This window comes from Mobula birostris, chromosome 23 (genome assembly GCF_030028105.1).
Source record: "Mobula birostris isolate sMobBir1 chromosome 23, sMobBir1.hap1, whole genome shotgun sequence".
In the NCBI taxonomy this organism is placed as follows: Eukaryota; Metazoa; Chordata; class Chondrichthyes; order Myliobatiformes; family Myliobatidae; genus Mobula; species Mobula birostris.
In genome coordinates this window covers 55266962-55281870 of record NC_092392.1, presented here as the reverse complement: position 1 = coordinate 55281870, position 14909 = coordinate 55266962, and the positions used below count along the sequence as shown (strand labels likewise).

Genomic DNA, 14909 nt, shown 5'->3' with positions numbered 1-14909 from the left:
AGGAGCAACAACAGCCTTGCACTCAACATCAGCAAGATCAAGATCAAGGAACTAATGGTGGACTTAAGGAAGGGGGAGTCAGGAGGAGACTCACTAGTCCACATTGAGTGGAAATGGTCATCAAGGAGAAAATCTTCTACAAATAAACATGCAAATCTTAGCTTATGTTGCTGGCTTCAAATGGTGAAAAACCAGTGGGCAATGGTAGAGGAACAGGGAAGCTAAAGGAGAGAGTGTGGGGTGTTGTGAGAAAGAGGTATCATGGCTCAGAGCTGTGGAAGTTTAGCCACTTGAAGCTGACCCAAGAATACCACAGGGACAGCCAAGAATGAAGTGGAAGGAAGTCTAGCAGGTGTCACCCTGGAGTTGCAGAAAGGAGGTGGGAGCAGGTGGTACCCTGGTGTAATCAACAGTTTCTCAAGCGGCAGACTGCGCTGCTAACAGAGCCCAGCCAAGCCACATAGTGTGTCGTGACGCAAGGATGTCACCGAGCGACTGCTAAAAGGCAGCCCTGTACAGCTTTGAAGCCGCTCCGGATACCTCATGCTGTTTGGACCCTGTTTGTTGTTGCCATGAAGTGTACAAGAGGGAGAGGTGGTGGGCAAATCTCTGCCCCTGGTGACTTGTGCACCCCTTGTTTACTAGGTACAACTAAGAAGGGTGTGTTTTCCTGACAGCAGAGGAGGCTGAGGGGAGTCTGACAGAAGTAAAGAATAACATGCAAGGCAAAGGCAAGATTGATGATTAAAAGACCAGTCTGTAAGGAATTTGTACATTCTCCCTGTAACTGTCTGGGTTTCTCCTGGGCATTCCAGTTTCCTCCCACATTCCAAGGATGTACATTTTGGAAGGTTAATTGGTCACGTGGGTGTAATTGGGCGGCGTGGTCTTGTTGGGACAGAGGAGCTTGTTGCTCATGCTATATAGCTAAGTCAAATTAAAAAAAGACACAAGATTTAGCAGATGCTGCAAATCTTTAGCAACACACAGAAAATACTGGAGGAAGATCTTGGCCCAAAACTTCGACTGTTTATTTCCCTCCATTGAGGGTAGAAGCCCTCCCCCGTGTCAGAGGTGTCTAAGACAGAGTACATAGATTTAAAGTGAGGTGTAATAATTTTACTGTGGATCTGAGGAAGAATTGCTTTTCATTCAGATGACTGTTAGGTGGGGGAGAAGGGTAGCCTCACAACATTTAAACATTTTCTGTGTGAGAGCTTGAATTTCCAAGGTATATGGATTAAATGTTGGCGAATGGGGTTAGTGTAGGTGGTTATATGATGGCTGGTGTGGACATGATAGCATGAAGGGTCTGTTTCTGTGTCCGGTGCCTCTGTATCTCCTTGAGTAGAGAACTACTCAAAGCTCCAACCTAAGGCGCAGACAGTCTCCTGAACCCAGATCATCTTCAGAACGAGCCAATTGGCAAGTTGCTTTGCATTGTTGAGACAATAACAGACCAGTTTCCCTCCACCACCACCCTCCTCCAACTGGTCTTCAAACTCAATCATTTCTTTTTCAGCTCCTCCTACTTTCTTCAAACCCAAAGAATGGCCATGGACACCCACATGGGCCCCAGCTGTGCCTGCCTTTCTGTTGGCTACATGGAACAGTCCATGTTCCACGCCTTCCCTGTAATGCTCCCCAACTTAAACTGCACGACATTGATAACTGCACTGTTGCTGCTTCGTGCATCCATGCCGAGCTTGTTAATTTAATTAATTTTGCCTCCAGCTTCCACCCTACCCTTAAATTCACTTGATCCATTTCTGACACCTCTCTCCCCTTTCTCAATCTCACTGTCTCCATCTCCAGAGAAAAACTGTCTTCTGATATATTTCATAAACCTGTCTACTCTAATGGTTATCTCAACTGTACCTCTTCCCACTCTGACTGCTGCAAAAATGCCATTCCCTTTTCTCAGTTCCTATGGCTCTTTTACATCCATTCCCAGGAGGAGACTTTCTTTTCGAGGACATCAGAAATGTCCTCTTTCTTCAAAGAACAGGGTTTCCCTTCCTCCATCATAGATGCTGCCCTCACCCGCATCTCCTCTATTTCCCTGACATCCACCCTCACCCCATCTTCCCGCTGCCTTAACAGGGATGGACTTTTTGTCCTCACCTACCACTCCATGAGCCTCTGCATCCGGCATATCATTTTCTCCAGCTTCCACTATCTTCAACAGGATCCTACCACCCTACACATCTTTATATCTCCCTCCCCCCCCTCCACTTTCCACAAGGATCACTCCCTCCATGATTCGCTTGACCATTTGTCTCACCCCACTGATCTCCCTCATGGCACTTATCCCTGCAAGCAGAAAAAGTGCTACATCTGGCATTCACCTCCTCCCTCACCTCCATGCAGGGCCAGACGATCCTTCAAGGTAAGGCAACACTTCAGCTGCGAATCTGTTGAGCTCATCTACTGTACCTAGTGCTACCAATGCAGCCTCCTCTTCACTGGTGAGAATAGACGTAGATTGGGGGACTGCTTTGTTGAGCACCCTTGCTCCATCTGCTGAAGCAGGATTTCCCAGTCCCCAGACCCATTTTGACATATCAGTCCATGGCCTCCTCTAATGCTACAATATGGTCAGTCTATGATTGGAAGAGCAATACCTCATATTCCATCTGGGTAGCCTCCAAACCGATAGCATGAACATCGATTTCTTCATCTTCTGCTAATTTCCCCTCACCTCTCTTCAATTGCCCATTCTTGCGCCTCTTACCTCTTTTCTTCTCCTCACCTGCCTATCACCTCCCATGGTGCCCCTCCCCCTTCCCTTTTTCCTATGGTTGACTCCTCCTTATCAGATTCCTTCTTCTGGAGCCCTTTACCTTTCCCACCAATCACCTCCTAGTGTCTCATTTCATCCCCACCTGGCTTCACCTATCACCTTCTAGCTTATACTCCTGCTCCTCCCCTCACCTTCTCATTCTGGTTTCTTCCTCCTTCGTTTCCATAGATGCTGCCTGACCTGCTGAGTTCCTCCAGCAATTTGTGCATGTTGCATTGTTGGGTTGTTGGTCATTTTTTAAATATTTATTCAAGGGATGTGACCTTTGCAGTCTAAGCCAGCATTTAATTGCCCATCCCTAGTTGCACTTTGTGCTTTTTTTGCACTACTTATTTAATTCAATATATATATTTATTTTCATATTATAAATTTTTTTATTATACATTGCACAGTACTGCTGCCACAAAACAATAAATTTTACAACATGCAGTATGTCAGTGATATAAAACCTGATTTTGATGGTGATTCTGAGTAGAAGGTGGTGAGCTGTCATTTTGAAACACTGTAGTCCCTGAGGTGTGGGGTGTACCTATGTTGTTAGGGAGGATTCCAGGACTTTGATCCAGCAATGTTGAAGGAACAGAGATGTACATTCCCACCATCGAGGACATTTTCAAAAGGCAATGCCTCAAGAAGGCGGTACCTATCATTAAGAACCCTCGCCATGCGGGACATGCTCCCTTCGCATTGCTACCATCATTGAGGAGATACAGGAGCCTGAAGACCCGCACTCAATGTTTTAGGAACAGCTTTTCCCCTTCCACAATCAGATTTCAGAACGGTCAATGGTCCCATTACCTCACAGTTTTGCTCTTTTCACATTTATTTATTTTAATGTGTTTCTTATTGTAAATTAGAGTAATTTTTTAAACGATGATGGGTCTTGGCCCGAAACGTCGACTGTACCTCTTCCTATAGATGCTGCCTGGCCTGCTGCGTTCACCAGCAATTTTTCTGTGTGTTGCTAGTAATTTTTTTAAAATTCTATTTTGCACTGTGCTCCTGGAGTAAAACAACAAATTTCATGACATGCAGTACTTAAATGATAACAAACCTGATCCTCACTCTGATATATTTGCCAGTCAGGGTACTATCTGGCTTGGAGGGCAACTCCCAAGTTGCCAAGTGGTGTTCCTTTGCTGTTGCTGTTCACCCTGATTGTCAGGTAATGCGGTTGTGCCACAAAGAAATATTTGACCTTGAGGGAAAGCAAACTGTGCAAGTGAGTCCTTTTCTGGTGTTCATGACTGTAATCTGTCTTTGCCATGACCTACCAGTTCCAACGTCTTCCATTTCCACAGGTTCCCGCTGGAAGGCCATGACGAACCTGGAGAAGCAGCCGTACTACGAAGAGCAAGCAAGACTCAGCAAGCAGCACCTGGAGAGGTATCCTGACTACAAGTACAAGCCACGGCCGAAGCGTACTTGTGTGGTAGATGGCAAGAAGCTGAGGATTGGAGAATATAAAGCTTTGATGCGTAACAGGCGTCAAGAAATGCGGCAGTTCTTCACTGTTGGGTAAGAAATGTCACAGTTCCATTTGCATTTGTGGCCACAGAGCCTCCATTCAAGACTCTGCCTAATAGGATCAAGGTCAAACAGTTCCTCAACTTAACATTTTTATATTTGTTTAACATCCTTTAATGCACACCAATAAAAATCCATCTCAAGAATAGGGGCTCGGCCACATAGCCCTTCTGGCCTCCCTTGCACTAAATTAGATCATGGTTAAACTATCCCCGACTTCAACTCCTTCTCTGTACTAAATCACTATAGCTCTCAGTTCTGCAATCTTTCAAAAACCCATATATATTCAGAATCAGAATCATACATAGAAAATAGGTGCAGGAGTAGGCCATGCTTAATATCACTGGCTTATCTTGTGAAATTTGTTGCTTCGAGGCAGCAGTACTGTCCAAAACATTATAATCATAAAACTATAAATTAGAATAAGTATATAGTATATATATATATTTAAAAAGTTACATAAGTAGTGAAAAAGAGAAAAAAAGTAGTGAGGTAGTGATCATGGGTTCATTGTCCATTCAAAATATTCCAGAAGAAACTTCAATGTACAGTACCTCATTTTTTTTCTGCTCATTCTCAGATGTCACATAGAAACATAAGAATTCTTCAGTGATCAGTTTAAGTCTTTTGGAATAATGTAAGAATTTCATGGAGTAGTTACAGGGACCCCTTTACTCTGGGGGCTGGATGAAGATTCTCAGTTATCCCAGCAGCCATGGGTATTTGGGAAACTCCCCCACCCTTTCTGAGATAAACTGTGTCCTTTACACACATTTAAATACTTGGCAACAATTTTCAGATCACCCCTTTCCCCTATGCTTGATTCAACTACTGGAGGGGATTGTATTTTTTACTTCTTTAAATTTTGGAAGGAATGACTCAACATGAAAGCCACTGTTAACAGTGTTGACGATCAAGGCTAAGTTCATTTTCTGGTCATTGATCTATCTAAATGGCCATGCTCACCAAAAAGACTACAGCTTGAAACTCTGGTGCCCTCCATAGTGAGGGATGGTTCTCTCCGGCCAGGTTTAGTGACCTACCTGTATCTCACTGTCCATCAGTGTTAGTACAGGAAAATCTGCCCACTGAACCTAGACCTGGTGCAAGACCAAATCAGTTCATTTCTTTCAATTGAGAGGAAGGACTCCAAGAGAGACAGATTTATTTCAGATACTGCAGAATTTATCATGCTAGAAGCACTCAGCAGGTCAGGCAGCATCTGGAAGATCTGAATGGTTGAAGGGAAGTAGCTGTTCCTGAACCCGGTGGTGTTGTGACAATATGGTTCATAGAATAAAAATGCAAAAGTGGTATTGTGAACTACACATGTTCAGTAATTTCTCAGCTTCTGATCTAACTCAGTGCAGGGGATAAGGACTGGAGCTCAAACAAGATGTGTGTGTGGTTTCTTCACGAACTTCCTGTGCAACTGAGTTAGCAAAGAGTGGGCAATCCCTAGGGATGACAGCCTTAAAAACAACTATTACTATTTTCAATTAATATTATACACCCCATGCATATGTCTAAGATCTAGCTGATCATGGGCAGAACAGAAAGTTTTTCTCTCTTTATTCTCAAGAGTGAGTCCATTATCCCTTACCTGTCCTTGGTTGTCCTTGAATTATGGAACCACAATCTGAATGATGAAATTATTGCTCCCAGTGCTGTTAAATAGGGAGTCCCATGATTTTGGCCTAGAAATCATGGAGGAAAGGCCGAGATTGCCTGAGGCAGCGAGAGGAATTCAGAGATGATGGTGTCTCCAAGTATTCACTGCCATTGTCCTTCTAGGTGGTGGAAACCATCCCTCTTGGAAATGGCTTTGAACAACAAAGCTGAAGGCTGTGACAGTTCTTGGAGTGACTCATCGTAAGGACACTGTTGGCTGATGGAAGTGATGTGCTGCCAATATTCACAATTAACTGAGGCCCATCTGCCTTTCAGGCTGTTTATTGACAATATTACACAGCAACCAAGCACTGACCTTACCCAATCTTTCTGCATAATACTGATATGTACTTCAGCACGTATCCCAGTCACTGGTGTACCAATACAGATGGAGGGGACATGTTGGCTTGCTTTTTTAAATAGTTGAGTTTTTGTCAACATTTCTGGGAGAAGCAAATGGAAAGTTTGGGCCAATTCTGGTAACAGCACTGAATTCTCTAGTGGATTTTTTCCCAAAATTTTCAGCACCATATTGAGGCTCTCTAATTTTCTAATTTAATTATGAATCATAGCATATGGTTGTGATCTGGAATCCATTAGCAGATTCAATCGTAACTTTCTAATGGGAATTGAAAATGCACTTGGAAAAGAGAACTTTCTGTGGCTGGGGGTAAAAAAAAGAACCAGAGGTTTGGTCTATCAAGGAGTTAATAGCAATGATATATCTGAAGCCAGCCACCTTGACGGACCTAACCTAGAATGCCAGGGGAACCAATGACCCTAAAGTCACCACTGATGTGACAGTGCAATTAAAACACTTATAAAGGCAACACACATCAAAGTTGCTGGTGAACGCAGCAGGCCAGGCAGCATCTCTAGGAAGAGGTGCAGTCGACGTTTCAGGCCGAGACCCTTCGTCAGGACTAACTGAAGGAAGAGTGAGTAAGGGATTTGAAAGTTGGAGGGGGAGGGGGAGGGGGAGATCCAAAATGATAGGAGAAGACAGTGGGGGGAGGGATAGAGCCAAGAGCTGGACAGGTGATTGGCAAAATGGGATACGAGAGGATCATGGGACAGGAGGTCTGGGAAGAAAGACAAGGGGGGGGACCCAGAGGATGGGCAAGAGGTATATTCAGAGGGACAGAGGGAGGAAAAAGGAGAGTGAGAGAAAGAATGTGTGCATAAAAATAAATAACAGATGGGGTATGAGGGGGAGGTGGGGCCTAGCGGAAGTTAGAGAAGTCGATGTTCATGCCATCAGGTTGGAGGCTACCCAGACGGAATATAAGGTGTTGTTCCTCCAACCTGAGTGTGGCTTCATCTTTACAGTAGAGGAGGCCGTGGATAGACATGTCAGAATGGGAATGGGATGTGGAATTAAAATGTGTGGCCACTGGGAGATCCTGCTTTCTCTGGCGGACAGAGCGTAGATGTTCAGCAAAGCGGTCTCCCAGTCTGCGTCGGGTCTCGCCAATATATAAAAGGCCACATCGGGAGCACCGGACGCAGTATATCACCCCAGTCGACTCACAGGTGAAGTGTTGCCTCACCTGGAAGGACTGTTTGGGGCCCTGAATGGTGGTAAGGGAGGAAGTGTAAGGGCATGTGTAGCATTTGTTCCGCTTACATGGATAAGTGCCAGGAGGGAGATCAGTGGGGAGGGATGGGGGGGGACGAATGGACAAGGGAGCCTGGCCTGCTGCGTTCACCAGCAACTTTGATGTGTGTTGCTTGAATTTCCAGCATCTGCAGAATTCCTGTTGTTTACTTATAAAGGCATTTTGTTTTTTTATATATTCATTCAAGGGATAGGGGCTTTGCAGGCTGAGCCAGCATTTAATTGTCCATCCCAAGATGCTGTTGAGAAGGTTACCATCATTAACTGCTCCAGTCCTTGAGGTGTGAGTATATCCACAATGCTGTTAGAATACAGACCAATACTGCTCAAGAATAGGCCCTTCAGCGCACAAAGTTCTGCTGAACTAATTCAACCGGCCCAGCGAAACTAAAATCCTTTCTGTTTGCACATGCCCAGTTCCCTCCATTGTTGTCTGCCTAAGAATCTCTTCAATATCTTCATCATATTTCCCTCACTACTCTACCAGGAAGCGCATTCGAGACACCCATTAGCTTGTGTAAAAAAAAATTTGCCCAGACACCTTCCTTTAAGCTTTCCCCTTCTCAAGTTAAATGCACGTCCTCTAGCGATAGACATTTTAATCCTGGGAAAGAGACACAAAATGTCTGCTCTATCTATGCCTCTCATAATCCAAAACTTTCTGTTGGGTCTTCCTCAGCCTCTGCTACTGCAAAGTAGACAAAACTAGTGTATCTAATATTTCTTTTGAGAACATGCCCTCGGATCAAAACAGCATCCCGGTAAATGGCTTCTTCACCCTCTCCAACACCTCCACAGCATTCTTACGCGGAGGAAAGGCTGACCTAAAAATGAATTTATTTCTCCCATATGGCCCGACCAAAGTTTTATAAAGCTGCACCGTAACTTCCCGACTATTGAACTCAATGCCTCAACTAATAAAGGCAAGCATGCCGTATGCCATTTGGTAGGTAGATGCAGATACATTAGGGGCGTTTAAGAAACTCTTATATAGGCACACAGATGATAGGAAAATGGAGGGCTATGTCGGAGGGAAGGATTAGATTGATCTTAGAGTAGGTCGTAAGGTTGGTACAATGTCGTGAGCCAAAGGGGTTGTGCTTCACTGTAGTATTCTAAGTTTTATGTAGAATATAAAGTTTTCTAGAGAAAGTGAGTATATATGTTGGATCACTTTCCATTATCAATACGTGTTTGTCTTGGTGTTGGCAGGCAGCAAGGCCAGATCCCCATTACCACAGCCGGAGTGGTGTACCCTGGTGCCATTGCCATGGCAGGAATTCCATCGCCTCGAATCCCCTCCGAGCACTCCAGCATGTCCAGCAGTCCAGAGCCCAGCATGCCTGTCATCCAGAGCACTTACAGCCTCAAATCGGAGGAGGGCCGAGCGAGGGAGGACCTGAGGGTTGGCGACATGAACGGAGGCGTGTTTGACGAGTACGAGGATGAGGACGAGGATGATCCTGATGCAGATTATGGCAGCGATGAGGAAAATCATGTGGTGGCTCATGCTGACTGAGGGGAATGACTAGGAGTCTCCACCAACTAGTTAACGTCAGCCAGACTGATTCATCCTACCAGGGGCCAAGCACATTTTGACTATCCGATACACTGACTGTTATTTAAAACTATTTAGTCTTAATAAACAAGATATAGTCAGAACTCTACTGACTACTAGACCTCTCGGCCTATGGTACAGGCATGGGAAAAATGATAAGCTATGGGTAAAACGATGCCAGTAAAATCAGCTGCTATTCCCAAGCACTGAAGTCTTACCCTCCTGAGCTTTGTCTAGACTTGCGACTGTCGTTCTAGAAGATTCTATAAAATTCTCACTCAGGTACAAAGTGCCAACAAGTGGCTTGTGAATGTGTTTTGTTTATTTTGTGCCACAATAAAAGGTGTTTCTTCTTTTGTTTTGTTCTTGTTTTTGGATGGACTAAGGAAAAAATGTTTTTTTGTTGCTTTCAAGTTACCTTTGTTTCAAAGGAATCTATTTTCTTGAATATTAAGATACTGTTGCACCCTCATCGAGTACTTGTGTTTTTTTTGTTGTTGCACACCATTTCAAAATGCAACTCCGAGTAAGTGCCAAAATTTGTAATTGTTGGAATTAGTTCATGCGTTTTCCTACAGTCTTAAGCTAGGGATATTGTTGGGTCTTAGACAATCCCAGACACCTTTCCATACCAGCAGCTGTGGGAAACTATAGGGGCAGTTCTCAGGTGAAAGGGGAGAAAACTGAAGACATGAGAAACTTTTTATTATGTGAATTTTGTGTGGGTGTGCGTAGGTGTGTGTGTGTGTGTGTGTGTGTGTGTGCCTTGTGTGTGATTTGTGTGTATGCATGTATGTGAGTGAAAGTGAGAGAGATACGTAAAGAGAGGGTACTATGGTACTTTATAGGGTGTCAGAGGTAGTGACAGCAAAGTAGCATGGGGGTTGAAAAACTCCCTGTACTCAATACTCGTTCCCACTCCCTTTGCCATGAAGCCTGCCATTTCCTCCCCGTTTCCCAGCAGCCTCACCGAGGCAGTCACTTTCTCCCACCTTCTCACCTTATTTTTTAAAAGATCCAAATTTGTAGCACTTAATGGAAACAAGAATTCCACACCCACATACACTTAAGGGGGAGGGTGACTAAATAAACAAACCCAGGGCAAAGCCTGCCTCTAACAGAGTTTCCCTCATTCGAGGGCGGAGTTGGCTCTAAGATGGCTTCTGCTTGGTTTTGTGAGATGGCTACAGTACCTCCAATGGACTTTGGGAGTCTGAACTTACGACCCTACCCACCGCAAAATACAATTTCGGATACGTGAAAGTAAAATGGCTTTGTTGTTATAGGTGGATTAGCTGATCATATACTGCATGTCAGTGTTTAATTTGTATTTTTTGACTGTATTTTTCAATTTTAACTGCCTCTTAATAGTGTACAATGATGGTCAGCTAGTCCCCAGTTAGTAAGTTATGTATAATTTATTTCCTCCATTCTGACTAATTGATTCTCAATGCAGCATTCTGTAGCTGTAGATATTTAAGCCTGGTATTTTAGCTATAAACAGTTTTTCTTTTTATGTTCTTTAAGTCCTAGTGATGTCATGTTATGATGTTTAATCGGCAGGCGTGAAAATAATTCGACTGTTTGTTGGGACAGAAATGAGACCATTCTCTCATAATCTCATTTCTATTTAATTGTCATGGTCATTTAGAGCTGATTCGCTGAAGCACTCTGTAACTGAAAAAGAAAAAATGCAGAAAAAAACAAGTGTTTTATATCACTTTATGTAAAATGTGAAACCAGTTTTTTTGTTTTTTTTTCCTTGACTGTGTGAACAAATTTCTGACTGTTGTGAGGCATTTAGCCTCACATTGGCTGGCCTTTTTCACCATTTTTTTTGGCTCCCTGTTTATTTATGTGACTCTGGACTACAAGAGTACTTTGTTTTAGCTCCAATAAGGTTCCACCATGACTTCATGGCTGTGAACTATTTGTGATTTATATGCCAACAACGGAAACTGTGTCGGAGATTTTTCTTTTATTTTTGCTCCTGATTTTATTCCTTTTTTTTGCGCAGAGTTCTCATTTCACTGACATTTTTGCATTCTGCAATTCCAAATCTCAGACTACTCAATTCTTATGATGCTGTACTGTTTTTTTTAAGAAAATGTATTTATTGGCCATCACGGCTCTAAAATGTATTTGACACAGATTGTGTTCAGGAAGACAATCAAATCGAGTGGAGCTTAAAACAAAGTAAACTGAATCTACCATCTCACTTGAAATTTAAAGAAAGATATGTAAATATAACATAGAATTATAGATTTATATTTTGTTCATAACACATAGTGTAATATAAGTTGTATATTTTCATGTTTTTTTGTTTATGTTATCATTCATGCCATAATAAAAGCAAGGGTACTCGTACTCTGAAAAAACAGACAAGTGTTAACAGGATCTGCTTCTGTGTTGTTTCTGAGACAGAGAAACCTCGTACACTTTGGTAAATTAAACCAGGATGGACTTACACAGTGAATTCAGATTCAGATTCATTTAATTATCAGATGTACATCAAACCATATAATAAAATGTGTTAATGCGAACAGCCATCGCACCCAGGAATGCGCTGGAGGCAACCTGCAAGTGTGCCACACATTCCACACCAACATAGCATGCCCACAATGCTCAGCAGAACAATGCAGCTAACAAGCAACAGAATTGCAAAACAAACTCCTTTCCTCTCTCCCACACACATGGACAGTCCAAATCCAGGCCTCTAGTTTCCAGTCTTTGGCCATCGGGCTTCACCCTTCAGACTTCCAACTGAGCTTTGGGCTCTAGCCTTTGGTATTGTCCCCCAGCCTAGCCAATGATGGGATCCTGAATCCTAAGCCCACTGACTCACTGGCCTTTGTGCCTTCTGCTTGCATGGACTTCTAATCCCAGGATGTCCTCTGTCACACATCCATGTAACTAGCCTTCAAGCATGGAGCAACAGCCAGGGTAGGGTAGGGCATGGAGAGAGCAATGTTTCTTCTTTCTACAATGTGAGAGAGGAAAGATTTATAAGGGACCTGATGGGCAAACTTTTCACACAAAAGCTGTTGGGTATGTGGAATAAACCATCAAAAGAAGCTGTAGAGGCAATTACAATGTTTAAACAGCAGGACCCTGGAGAGTATTATAGAACAGGTAGACTAAGAGGTTCAGTAGCCAGTTACTTGAGACACAGGTAGACATCATGGGAAAGAAACCATTTGATCGGCTTGCCTTCATTAGACAAAACACTGAATACAAGAGTTGGGACAATCATGAGACCATACTTGAATATTTCTGGTCACCCAGATGTAGAAAGAACATCAATGCAAAGGAAAGAGTGCAGAAAAGATTCAAAGTAAATTGATTACTAAGGTATCATGAAGATGTTACTAGAACTGGAGAGCTAGAGTTGTAAGGAGAGACTGGATGGGTCTTCTTTCCCATGAGCATATGAGGCTTTATAAGGGAGACTTTATAGAGATTTATAAAATTATGAGGACATAGTTAAGGTCAATGGTCACAATATTTTTCGCAGGGTAGGGGTAGGGTGGGATAAAGGTGAGAGAGGAAAGACTTAAAAGAGACCTGAGGGGCAACTTCCCTCACAGAAACCGTTGGGTATCTGGAATGAGGCTTCAACAGGAGCTGTAATGGCAGGTACAATTGTTAGTCCTGACGAAGGGTCTCAGCCTGAAACGTCGACTGTACCTCTTCCTACAGATGCTGCCTGGCCTGCTGCGTTCACCAGCAACTTTGATGTGTGTTGCTTGAATTTCCAGCATCTGCAGAATTCCTGTTGTTTGAGGTACAATTGTGATGTTTAAGAAGATATCTAAATAGATATATGGATAGGAAAGAGGGATATGGGTCAAATTTAGACAAGTGGGACTAGCTCAGGTAGTCAACTTGGTCAACATTGTAAAGTTGAGCAGAAGGACCTATTCTGTACTCTGTAACTCTGCAGAAGCTTATACCGCCTATTCACAGTTGGCTGAGTGTGGTCATTAACCCAAGAGGTAATGTGGTAATAAAGCAGGATCTTCCTGAGCAATGTAATCCTCCAGTGTTGGTAAAGGTGAGCAACGATGTGGTACGTGTCCTGACCAGCTTAGAGGCCACAGAAAGGTACAGTATGGAATCAGGCCTTTTGGCCCACCAAGTCTACACTGCTCATCATCGCCCAATTACACGAATCCACATTATCCTCGTCTTTATTCTCCCCCTATTTCTTATTGCAAAGAAGGGCACAGGAGTGTCAGATAGGCCAACAGTGAAGTCAGGGTTGCCATGGAAACCAGAATGAGAATTATGTTTATTATCACTGACATATATCATGAAATTTGTTTTTCTGGCAGCACTACAGTGCAATACATAAAATAGACCATAACTTACAATAAGAAATAGATATAAAGAGAAGTGAGAATCATGTTTGAGTGAGAGCCCCTTCGTCCAAACCTTTCAGGCAGCACTCCTTTAGGATGTGAATCAGAATCAGATTAATTATCGCTTATATGTCATGAAATTTCTTGTTTTGTGCGGCAGTGCGGTGTAATACATACTTTAATAAGAAATCTATAGAAGAATAGCTGGTACAAAAAGAGTGAGGTACTGTTCATGGGTTCATGGACAATTTAGAAATCTGATGGTGGAAGGAAAGATGTCAGGCCTGCACAGGCAGGCACCTTCCAGTCTCCACCCAACTAACAGGAGTCACCTACCACTCAAATTCAACTCATCACCGGCAGCCTATTTAAACCCAGCTCTCATCCACAGTCCTTTGTTCAGCCATCAAATTGGCCAGAGTCATTCAGCTGCTTCCAGCCTTCAGTTACCTTGCTGCCGTGCTATGTTAAATATTTGCTCTCTCTCATTATGTGGCCCCCTCATGCCTTGTTATTTTGCAGTTTATTAGTAAACTATCATCTTCTGCTAAAATGGCTCCACTGCTCTGTTTTTAGGCCAAGCTTCCTCCACAGTTCTTGACAGGATGGGTGAACCAGTGATTGACCCAGCTGAGTATACTCACCTCAAGGAATTCATCCACCAACAGGAGCACATGATTCCGAAGCAGCAGAAAACAATTGACTATCTGCTTGCAGCTCTCAACCAACTCTCCACCCCAATACAGCAACTCTGTGCTGGTCACCTCCCTCGGACCCTAGATTCTGGTGCCTGAGCGCTTCAATACATCCCCATCCCGATACTGCATCTTCCTTTCCCAGTGCATCTTACACCTCGAGCTCCAGCCAGCTCTTTATTCCATGGGACAATCGCAGCCTCCTGGAGCTCTTGAATGATGAGCAGTCTACCTGGGAAATGCCCACTGATCTCAGAGGCCTCATCATTCTGGCCCTCGGAATTGACAAGCGTCTTATGGAATGACCCTCTGGATCATTAGCCAGAAACCCAGTTCTGTTCCCAGAACCATTTCTGGCTGCTGGATCTTCGTCACCAATGCCTCCACAACCCACGTAGGTAGAGAAAGTTCCCTTAACTGCCCAACAGTGTGAGCATCAGAAACAACTTGTGTGCTTACTGCGGAGCTGTAGATCATCAATGCGTCAAGCACCCACTGCATCTACGAAATAGCACCACCAGGTAGAGACAAGAGGCCTTCTATCTGGTAAACTCCCCCTGGCCTCTCATTACAGCACCATAGCCTGACTCACTCTCTCTGTCAGCTTCCACACCACCACGGCACTACGCACACACAGGAGGCTCTGTTGGATTCTAGCGCAGCAGGCAACTTCCTG

General features: G+C 43.7%; 1 protein-coding gene across 6 annotated transcripts in view; it reads left to right on the top strand.

Moving 5' to 3' along the window:
• Positions 1 to 11552, top strand: part of sox5 (SRY-box transcription factor 5) — a 394349-nt gene extending 382797 nt beyond the window's left edge. For all 6 annotated transcript variants that reach the window (XM_072241132.1, XM_072241133.1, XM_072241130.1 and 3 more), the window contains 2 exons: positions 4105 to 4321; positions 8832 to 11552. In XM_072241132.1, the coding sequence (XP_072097233.1) occupies positions 4105 to 4321; positions 8832 to 9138 (524 nt within the window). In that variant the 3' untranslated portion in view covers positions 9139 to 11552. The remainder of the gene's footprint in view (positions 1 to 4104; positions 4322 to 8831) is intronic.
• Positions 11553 to 14909: the final 3357 nt, after the last annotated feature.